The sequence below is a fragment of the Natrix helvetica genome (assembly GCF_964273705.1).
Source record: "Natrix helvetica genome assembly, chromosome: Z".
Taxonomy (NCBI): domain Eukaryota; kingdom Metazoa; phylum Chordata; class Lepidosauria; order Squamata; family Natricidae; genus Natrix; species Natrix helvetica.
Genome location: NC_138554.1, coordinates 30,969,844 through 30,981,977, shown reverse-complemented (window position 1 = coordinate 30,981,977; position 12,134 = coordinate 30,969,844). Strand labels below are relative to the sequence as shown.

The window sequence follows — 12,134 nt, the reverse complement described above, 5'->3', positions numbered from 1 at the left end:
CTAGCTCAAGCATAAAAGCATGATGCAGATTGATGGAGAAAATTCTAGCATCAAAGGAAATGAATCCATAATTAGGATCCAAAGATTATTACTCTTTTTTTAAAAAAAAAAAAGGCTTAATTTTTTTTAAAAATAAAATAAAATGTCCTCACTGGTGTATCTTTCAACTCTTATTCTACAGAAACTATTCTTGTATTCCAGCAGTTATGTGCTGCACATTTGGTGAGATTCAGACAAGGCTTCCTCCTCAACACTTGCTAACTAGTCCCATAGGGAACATGGCCACAATATTGAAAACTTCTATACGCAAAGGAATGGTTGCATAATCACAACTGTAATTGTGGTAGATGTCATTCTCCAGGGCACTGTAAAGACATAATGTTTACCTTCAACAAGAAGAATGTAATGTAGAGGTACTAAATATTACTGAGAGTAATATTACTTTAGCAAATATTGAATAGTAGAAGTTTCTCTTTATGTAATTAAAAAGTAACATAATACCTGATGTTTTTGATCACTGCCTTAAGTTTTCCAAAATATTATGTCATGAACTAAAACAACTGTCCTTTAAGACCACTCCATGTACCCAACTGTTCCTTACAATGAAGATTATAACACAACATTGATTTGCACTATTAAAGACAATTCAAATAAAGATGTATGGTTGTACAAATAAGTTTAGTTGCAGGAAGAGTCCATCAGTGAAATAAGGAACACAAATCTAATATCCTGTAGGCATCCACACTACTGTAAATGGCACATGTGACAAGATATGTCAAATGCCATTCTTCATTTATTTATGTGTGATGTTGAAACACAAGTATGAAAATAAAGTGCTTCCATCAACACAAAACAAAACAAGTTTTATTATTTTTGCATGATGGCAGTTAGCTATATATGCTTGTCTTAATTAATAACTTGCCAACTTCAATCTCTACTATTCTAGTATACAGCATATTTTCTAATTCATTGAGCGAACATGATTCATATCAACTGTATCTAAATGTAGTAACCCGTCAATGAAAGGGAAGAGAAAAATAAATTCAAACATAACAAGAAAACATTTTTTTTTAAAGGAATGAATTCTTAATTGCATGAAAAACAATGAGTGGACTTGTTTAAAACCGGAAAAACTCTGGAGGTCGACCACAAGCTGAACATTGAGCAACATTTCTACTCCAGCAATGGTAGCAACAATCATTAGGCAGGATGCATTATAGACACTATAGATTATAGAAGGTAACTGCAGAGAGAAAGGTTAAATATATGTGTACTTGCCATGCTCTTCAGAATATTGAAAATCACTCCTTTATTTTTTTAAAATTTATCTTAAACTTTTTTCTTACACATTTCAATTTATTCTTTGTTTTCTTCATTTTGCATTTTCCCTGCTTACTACTTATTAGTCTGTGTTATGTTTTTATCTACTTAAATGTTTAATAAAAAATGTAACAAAACATTACTGCAAAAATTATTGAGGCACAATAGTGACAGAAAGGAGGACAAAGAACAGCTTTATCACGATACATCTTATTTTCTTTGCCTTCATGCTTAATAGAAATTTTTTTGATAGGATTTGATAAGAGTGTGAGAGGAGAAAAAACATGGAGAGGAAAATGTTTCAAAGAAAACTTAGTTATCCTGTGTGTTATTATTTGGAGGACTAAGAAGAACAGCAAATCAACTAGCTTTAAACCAGAGTACTCTTGAAGTCAACCCCAAACTGAAATTTGAACATTGAGCAACATTTACTTACTCCAACAATGGTAGCAACAATCATTAGGCATGATACATTGTAGATACTACAGATTATAGAAACTAATTGTAGAGATTAAGGTTAAAATACATTTGTACTTATGTTCTGCAGAATACTGAAAATCACTTTATTCTTTTTCATTTTTCTTAAACATTTTTCTTTCACGTTTCCCTTTTTTCTTTGCCTTCTTTCTTTTCCATTTTCCCTGTTTACTACTTATTCGTTTGTGTTATGTTTTTACTTTCTTGCTTAAATGGTTTAATAAAAATTATTTAATAAAAAAACAATTACGGCAAAAATTATTGAGGCAGAACTGTGGCAGAAAGAGGGACAAAGGATGGTTTTATCATGATACAACTTATTTTCTTTGCCCTCGTGCTTAATAGAAATTTTCCTGATAGGATTTGATATGAGTGTGTGCAAATGAGTAAGATTCCCAACTAGCTCAAGACTCTGTAGAATTGCTTTCTGAAAGATCCTGTATTAGGTACATCATATTGGCATGTTAAAATGTAAAGTCAACTCTGAATAATTCCCACATTTTGGTATAAATATTTGATAGATACTGACCACCCCCTTTGTGTCACAGGTCACATTAGTCAACCAAGCAAGTGATAAGCTGCTTAGCACTCCCTCCTCCAGTTTCTAGGGCACATTGGATTAGCCTTGGTTCTCAGGAGTCTTATCATTTTTATGTCTGGCACTCTCTAGGAAAACATTCTACATTCCATGAGTCCCTCTCCCACCCTTACAAGTGTGGCAACTAAGAAACAAACACAGTAAACCATGGCTTCAGTTAGAGTCGTTTCAAGAGTTGACAAAAATTTAGTTATGTTGTGCTATTTGTTAGAGGTCTTCTTCTTGTTGTGCTATATCCAACATCAGCGATCGTGTTGGTGATTTTTTTTCATTTTTATCAACAGCTGCATGGAAAAGTGCTGCTGAGTTTTGTCCAAACAAGTCCCTTAGATTTTGTTAAAGGACTACCAAAGTTATATTTGTGTATTCTCTTGAAATTTTGGGTAGATAATTCACACTACAGTGATTAATATCTCATTGAATGATTTATTGGGGTTTTCTTCAAATAAATCCCAACCATGAAACAAGGCTATGTCATAAGAAATCTAAAGAAGCAAATTTCTAGTCATTTACAAGGCACGAGGAACAGAAAGTGGGAAGGTTAAATTATACATACATACATACATACATACATACATACATACATACATACATACATACATATATACATACATACTCATAGATTTTCACAGCTGTACGTATGCTGGTCTTGTTGTATTCGGGTCTTTTCCCATGTAAGATTGAGATTGTCTTGGCAACGTTTCAGCGAGGTCTCACTCGCAATCTTCAGGCTTCAGCCCAAAACTCAGAATACAAGACCCAAATACAACAAGATCAGCATATAGATAGATGATTGATTGATTGATTGATTGATAGATAGATAGATGATAGATAGATAGATAGATAGATAGATAGATAGATAGATAGATAGATAGGTAGATAGGTAGATAGATAGATAGATATACAGATACAGATACAGATACATACACACACACACACACACACACACACATACATACATAATCTTAAAATAGGCACAATAAATGCTAGATGGAGAACAATAAACAACAGATGGATTATTGTGCTACCTGCAACACATTGACAACATTTATTCTTACATCTAATCTTGACAGTTCCCTCTTTGCAGTGGGAGACCTCCATTTGCTTGCAGAAAGATATGTTGGATGAAGCAGTTATTAGCCAGCAAAACCAGAGTGCATCATTGTGATAAATGCAAAAAAAAAATCCCATATCCTTACCCGCAAATTCAAAGTGGCAAATATTTGTTATCCTCTATTACCCTGGCCACAAGATTTTTGATGGGATAAAACAGTGCATCTTTATACAAACACTGACACCAGTAAAGGATATTTCTCAGAGCATTCTGAGCCTGATTTTAAGATGACTGTATTTAAGAACAAAAATGGGAGCAATATATAGATTTCATGACCATATATTTGGGCGAGAGAAGATTTAAGAATATTTTCCACTGATTAAATAGACAACCATTTCTTATCTCAATATATAGTGTAACAAATATATTAATGTTGAAATGTGGGTGTTACATTTTATTTCTATTTTGCTATTGATATGCCAATTGATAGTACATTTCAGTAGTCTATCCTGATGAGAACATGAATTGTCAGGTCTGCCTACTTCGAATTAGGTTGCAAATGGCCAAAGCTGGAATAATTCTTTGCCTATGGCCTCTACCTTTTCTTCTGACAATAGCTATGAATATAAGATAATATCTCAGATGTGTTCTTTCAGAGAAGCATCAGAGAAAATCATTCATTTAATATAATTTAGAGACAAGAGTTCAAATGATTCTCTGTTATCGTCTATTACCTGGCCTCAATAAATTTTACATGGGATAGAACAGTGCACCTCTATATAAAAACTGACACCAGTAAAGGAAATTTCTCAGAGTATTCTGAGCCTAATTTCAATATGACTATATTTAAGATAGCACTGTTCCAATATCAGGGGCTTCCACAAAGAAACAGGAGTCAAGCTATTCTCCAAAGCACTTGAGAGTAGGACAAGAAACAATGGGTGGAAACTAATCAAGGAGAGAACCAACCTAGAACTAAGGAAAAAATTCAGTTAGAAGAATGAATCAGTGGAACAACTTTCCTCCAAAAGTTGTGAATGCTCCACCACTAGAAGTTTTTAAGAAGTTATTGGATAACCATTTGTCTGAAGTAGTGTAGATTTCCTGCCTAAGATGGGGGTTGGGCTAGAAAACCTCCAACATCCCTTCCAACTCTGTTATTCTATTTTATTTTTAAAAGGGCATGGGGGACATAAAGTGGGAAGGTTTAGTTCATGGGTGTCAAACACTATAGTGTCATGTGACATATTGTGATGTATCGTGGTTTTTTTTTTTTTTTGCCTTTGCAGAGCTGGGCTGGGCATAGCCTACACATGCTGCATCTGGCCTGCAGACTGCCAGTTTGATACCACAGGTTAGTTATATATTTTTCAAAGAGTTACAAAGAAACATTGATGAAGTATATATGGGGGAGGGGAAGTATTTCTTGTTAATTTTATGAAGAAAAAAAATGAATTAAATCAATCAATTATTCCACATTAGTTCTGGTTTTATGGATCAAGGCTAACTATGGTCAGAAAATTTGCTACCAGACTCCTCCTGGTTTTGGATTAACTATACGTGAGACAAAGCATGTTCTTTCTGATTTACTGGAATGCTATAAATTATAATGTTATAGTGATCTCTGAATTAGTTCTGAGACTTAATGGAGAATTTCCATAAACAGTGATTTCTATTATCACTCCACAATTTCTATAATATCATGAATCCTTTCTTTGTTAGTGATAACTCATCAGAATGATGGCCAGATAACCCTTGAAACAGCCAGTGAGAAAACCTACTTTGGATCAGATGGCCAATTGATGTAAGTGCTTGCACTGATAGCGATAGCAATAGTACGTAGACTTTAAACCACTTCACAGTGCTTTACTAAGTGCCTCTCTAAGCAGATTACAGAATCAGCATATTGCCCCTCAAAACAATCTGGGTCCTCATTTTACCAACTCAGAGGAATGAAAGGCTGAGTCAACCTTGAGACAGAGATCCTCAAACTGCCAAACTGCTGGCTCTTGGCAGCAGGGACGTGCGGTCAGGGAAGGCAGGGGAGGCAGAGCCTCACCGCTCTCATCATGAAAAGAAAAAAAAGGGAAAAGGGAAAAGGCACACGTGGTCCGATTCCCTGCCTTCCTGAGTCAACATAAAGGGGACCGTGGAGCGCACTCTGCTGGCTCACGCTCTGCCAGCTCGCGCTCCACGGTCCCCTTCATGTTGACTCAGGAAGGCGGGGAATGGGACCACGTGTGCAGGAGGAGCACGCTCTGCAGTCCTGCGGCTCACACTCCGCGGTCCCCTTCATGTTGACTCAGGAAGGCGGGGAATGGGACCACGTGTGCAGGAGGAGCACGCTCTGCAGTCCTGCGGCTCACACTCCGCGGTCCCCTTCATGTTGACTCAGGAAGGCGGGGAATGGGACCACGTGTGCAGGAGGAGCACGCTCTGCAGTCCTGCGGCTCACACTCCGCGGTCCCCTTCATGTTGACTCAGGATGGCGGGGAATGGGACCATGTGTGCAGGAGGCTGAGGCAGCCTCAGCCTCCTGCACATGTGGTCCCATTCCCCACCTTCCTGATGACGTCACCAGCCTCACCAGCCATAAACCTCACCGCACGTCACTGCTTGGCAGTCAGCAGAAGTATCTGCATTGCTGCATTCTAACCATTGTACCACTATGGCTCTTCATTGATTGAACAAAGGAGATTGTCCTGCAGAGACAGGATGTGATCACTACCCATAACTCCTATGTATAAAAGCTAAATTAAAGACATTTATTGACTGTACACTGCCCCAAGTCCCTTTCTGGGAGAGGGGCGGTCTAAAAATCTAAGAAATAAATAAATAAATAAATAAATTTGTGGAAATAGTTGTCATACTACAAGAATGTAAGGAAAAATGAAAAAACATCAAATCAATATCGCCATTCAGAAATTTGTTTTCTAAAAGATATGTGCTAAATGAAATGTAAAAGTTCAGAAAATGGAAACTTAAAATAATCAGAATCTTACCTATATTCTGATTATCCTTAGATATGTGTCCAGTAGAAGCACAACATTATTCAACCACATCACATTCAGTCTTAGACTTGGCTTATCCATTTGGGGCTATGAAGTGCTACCTAAGCTTGACTTCTCTGTACATTTTGTGGTGGTTCAGTCTACATGGAAACAAAACATTACCCATTGTAATGTCATGCTCATGCTGAGAAATATCTACTGACACAAATGTCTATCTGTTTCTGTACAGATTGGTTCTACGGAGGGATATATTACTTCAGCATCAACAAGTAATGCCTTCTTCTAATGTTAAGATTAAGATTTAAGCTTGAGAAATAGGCCCAATAAATGCTAGGCAGAGAACAAGAATAAATAATAGTCAAATTGTTGTGTTACCTGCAATGCATTGACAATGTTTATTCTTACATTTAATCTTGACATGTGCCCTGTTTGCAATTGGAAACCTCCATTTACTTGTTGGATGAAACAGTTATTAACCAGGTAAACTAGAGTGCACCAGTGTGATAAATACAGACTAAAAAAATCCCATTGTCCCACCCACAACTTCACAGGAGCAGAAATTTGTTATCATATGTTACCCTGGCCTCAATAAATTTTACATGGGATAAAACAATGCACCTCTACACAAAAGTGACACCAGTAAAGAATTTCTCAGAACATTCTGAACCTGATTTCAAAATGACTATATTTTATAAAGAAAATGAGAGCAAAATATAGATTTCATGACCAAATATTTGGACATGAGAAGTCTTAAGAATATTTTCCATTGATTAAATAATACAATGCAATAGCAGAGTGCATTCACAACTTCTGTTCCACTGATTAATTGTTCTAACTCACAGGAAATTTCTCCTCAGTTCTAAGTTGCTTCTCTCCTTGATTAGTTTCCACCCATTGCTTCTTGTTCTACCCTCAGGTGCCTTGCAGAATAGTTTGACTCTCTCTTCTTTGTGACAACCCCTGAGATATTGGAAAACTGCTATCATGTCTCCCCTAGTCCTTCTTTTCATTAAACTAGACATATCCAGTTCCTGCAACCGTTCTTCATGTTTTAGTCTCCAGGCCCCTAATCATATTTGTTGCTCTTCTCTGCACTCTTTCTAGAGTCTCCACATCTTTTCTACATCATGGTGATCAAAACTGAATGCAGTATTCCAAATGGGGCCTTACCAAGGCATTATAAAGTGGTATTAACACTTCACGTGATCTTGATTCTATCCTCTGTTTATTTAGCCTAGAACTGTGTTGGCTTTTTTGACAGTTACTGCACACTGCTGGCTCATATTTAAATGGTTCTCCACTAGGACTCCAAGATCCCAGTTACTACTGTTGAGCAAGGTACCACCTATACTGTACCTGTGCATTTCGTTTTTCTTGCCTAAATGTAGAACCTTACTCTTTTCACCATTGAATTTCATTTTATTAGACAGTGCCCAATGGTCACGTTTGTCAAGATCCTTCTGTATCTTAAGGCTGTCTTCTGGAGTGTTGGCTATTCCTGCCAGCTTGGTGTCATCTGCAAATTTGATGAGTTCCCCATTTATTCCCTCATCCAAATCATTTATGAAGATGTTGAAGAGTACTGGGCCTAAAACAGAGCCTTGGGGTACTCCACTGCATACTTCCCTCCATGTAGATGCAGTTCCATTGAGGACTAAACGTTGCATGCGGTTGGACAGCCAGTTACAAATCCATCTGGTGGTGATGCTGTCCAACCCACATTCTTTTACTATATCTAGTAATAGGTTATGGTCTACCTTATCAAATGCCTTACTGAAGTCCAAGTAAACTATATCGACATCATTCCTCTGCTCCACTAGACAGCCATTTCTTATATCAATATATAGCTTAATAAATATATTAATGTTAAAAGTTGGGTGTTATATCTAATTTCTATTTTCCTAAAGGCTATTACAAGTAATTGCGGATTTTCAACCATTTCAGATAAGTGTATGTGTACACATGCATTCTCTGAACTGTTCTTATGGGTCCAAATAAGTAAACTGTAGCCCACCAAGCTATAAATGATAATAGAGAAGTTAGTCTTTAAGTTAATAAAATTTGGGATTTTTGAATTCATAAGCAAAAGTTGCTTAAGAATTCAACTTAAGCAGGTTTTGTATTTTGATTTGTAATCATTTGATTAAACAACTTCCATAAGGCAGATTTGATATCCTTATTCCTCATGCTATAGATTACAGGGTTCATCGTTGGAGGGATCACAGAATAGATCACTGCAAGAACCTCATCCCAACTGTAAGAAGATCCAGAATTTGATATGAAATGGGAAAATATACTTGTACCATATAATAAGCAGACAACAAGGAGATGGGGAATGCAAGTAGAAAAGGCCTTTTGTCTACTGGCCACTGAAGGCATGCTCAATACGGTCTTAAAGATTGTTACATAGGACATGATAATTAACATAAAACAAACAACAGCAAGCAAAGTACTAAAAAGAAGTACCCAGGTTTCACTGAATTTGGGATCAAAGCAGGAAATCTTCATGAGGTGTGGGATTTCACAGAAGAACTGATGGATGACTGTGGAACAGAAGGGCAATGAAAAAAGAGTTCCTGCATGCATGGCGGCATTAAGAAAGCCCAGGATCCATGCACCCCCTGCCATCTGGAAGCAGCTTCTCCATTTCATCACAGACATATAATGTAAAGGATTGCAGATAGCCACATATCTGTCAAAGGCCATAGCAGTGAGAAGGTGAACATTTGATGAAAGAAAGCAAACAAAGAAAAACATTTGCACAGCACATTCAGAATATGATATCTTTCTTGTTTTCAGGAAGGCACTAGCCATTGATCTTGGAATGGTGACAGTGGTAGATCCCAGATCAACAATTGCTAAATTGACGAGAAAGAAATACATTGGTGTCTGAAGATGGTTGTTCATTACTACCAGAATGATAAGGAGAAGGTTTCCTATCAGTATAATCAGGTACATCATGAGAAATATCACAAAGTGCAAAATCTGGAACTCCTGTTGCTCAGAAAATCCCATCAGCAAGAAATCTGTGATGATAGTCATGTTTGGCATCATTTTGTTGATATTTTAACTGTCAGAGAAAGAAGCATCAATATAGCCAACCTTGCAATTGAATAAAATTCTATTTTACAAAACTATACACTCCAACTCTCTTATTTTCATTTTGATATGGTCACCCCATACATAGAAAGCTGTATTTGTAACTTCCAAGATAGTTCTGCAGCACAAACTACAACCTTTTCTGATATTTTATGAAGCAATCATTTTTACAGGAGAATAATATACTATAGTGCAAGATTTTATCATTTTATCTAATCAGAGAATTCTAATCTTGTTAACACGTAGAGTTCCGACACAATTATTATTTACTGTGATTTGCAAAAGCATTACAAACATTAAATTAGCAGTTGCCTAATATTCAAGCATATGAATAATTCATGCTTGATTCTATTGGGCTAGCTTTAAACTTTATGCTACATACATACATAGATACATACATACATACATACATAGAAAAATGAGCTCAATTCCTAAAAATCAGGAGTAAAAATCAAAAATGAACATGAAGAAAAATATAGGAAGCCATCATAAAGTGATAAATACTTGATTTTTAAAAAATTGACCTGATTTCCCCCCCCCCCCCAGATCCTTTTAAGCTGAAAATTGTTCTTCACATTCTAGTTTACCATATTTATTTTGTCTCTCCATCTCACACAAACTTTCAACATTTTGTGGCAGATTCACTGAACAGTTCTGATTCAACCATAATTGTATGGTAAAGAGTGATGAAGGAAAAGCTAGCTTTGCACACACGAGTAAATATTTTTATGATGGAAATCGATTTCTGGCTAGAAATCTGAGATTTTTGTTCTTTTGCCAAAACAATCCTGAGTTAAAAAGAAAAAAGAAAAAAGTTGATTTTCCTCACTAACTAACCACCTCCAAAAACTTGCATTCTATGGCTACCTCTCATATAATCCAGTTGTATTTATTATGTTGCAAATTTTCCTGAAAGAAACCTTTTCACAAAGTATTAATCAGTCCCATATGGAATACAGACCCAACATTAAAGGCCTTTATGAACAAGGGAATTACACAGTAGAAGCTAATATAATTCTCCAGTTGCATTGTCAAGAACTTTATGTTTCCCTTGAAAATGAGGAAGATAAAATACAGCCACAAAATATCATTGACTGCAGCAGTGGTGGGATTCATTTTTTTTTACTATTAGTACTGTGGGCTTGGCTTGGTGGGCATGGCATGGCTTGGTGCATGGCATGGCTTGGTGGGCATGGCTTGGTGGACATGGCAGGGGAAGAATACAGTAAAATCCCCATTTTTTACTATTAGTACTGTGGGCTTGGCTTGGTGGGCATGGCATGGCTTGGTGCATGGCATGGCTTGGTGGGCATGGCTTGGTGGGCATGGCAGGGGAAGAATACAGTAAAATCCCCATTTTTTACTATTAGTACTGTGGGCTTGGCTTGGTGGGCATGGCATGGCTTGGTGGGCATGGCTTGGTGGGCATGGCATGGCTTGGTGCATGGCATGGCTTGGTGGGCATGGCTTGGTGGACATGGCAGGGGAAGAATACAGTAAAATCCCCATTTTCTCCCCATTCCTGGGGAAAGGTTACTGCAAAATCCCCATTTCCTCCTGATCAGCTAGAACTCGGGAGGCAGGGAATAGATGGGGGTGTGGCAAATCAGAGGTGGTATTTACCGGTTCTCCAAACTACTCAAAATTTCTGCTACCAGTTCTCCAGAACTGGTTAGAACCTGCTGAATGCTACCTCTGGACTGCAGTCTGGCAAACAATTTTGAGAATTGTGTGAATCTCTATATTTATATGGTTTCCACATTCACTTTTAGAAAGAGACTTTCAAAGCTTCGATATGCAAACTAATATATACAAAAAAAGTAGGTGTTTCTTTATATAATTAAGAATTGAGGGTTTTTTTTTATTACATCCATTAAAAGTTACAACACTGACTTATGAGCAGTCCTCGTATTTACAACCATCACAAGATCCCCACAATTTTATCATTATAGAAGCACTTGGCAAACAGCATGTGTTGATTATGGTTGAACCATCCTGGGATCATGTGATCACTATTTGCATCCTTCCCAGGCAGCTTTGAAGTCATTGAGAGAAGTTGGGTTCACTTAACAATTGCATGATTCACTTCATAACCATGGCAAAAAAAAGTTGCAAAATTGGGCATAACTCACTTAACAACTAATTGCCTCTCTTAGCAATGGTAATTCCTGTCCTAATTGTGGTTATGAGTTGATAATTGCCTGTAGTTCTCTCTAATGTTCCCAAATTATTATGTCGTGAGCTAAAATAATTGTTATGTATGGACTACATTATCCCAAATTTCTCTTAGAATTAACACTACATCACAACATCCATTTGCCATAAAGAGATTTAATGATGCAGCCAGCAGCAGCTTCCTAATGAATGACAGATTTCTAAAAGGGAAACCAAGCAAAATCTTATTTTATTAAACAGTTTCTGATTTATCATTTGCATCAACAGCAAAAGTAATAACAATTGATATTAATAGATAAACAAAAAATTTATTTGCAGTAGGATTGTCACTCTGCATTGATTTATATTTTAAGAGGCATTCTGCTGTTAACAACAAACAGATATTTATTCAGGTACGCAG

At 36.8% G+C, this 12,134-nt stretch overlaps 1 protein-coding gene across 1 annotated transcript; it reads right to left on the bottom strand.

Moving 5' to 3' along the window:
* Positions 1 to 8,566: 8,566 nt before the first annotated feature.
* LOC309401372 (olfactory receptor 14J1-like) lies at positions 8,567 to 9,478 on the bottom strand (the record flags this gene model as incomplete). Its single annotated transcript, XM_081970442.1, has 1 exon — positions 8,567 to 9,478. Exon 1 carries the CDS (start codon positions 9,473 to 9,475, stop codon positions 8,567 to 8,569), a length of 909 nt encoding a protein of 302 aa, XP_081826568.1. The 5' UTR covers positions 9,476 to 9,478.
* Between the last annotated feature and the right edge of the window lie 2,656 nt (positions 9,479 to 12,134).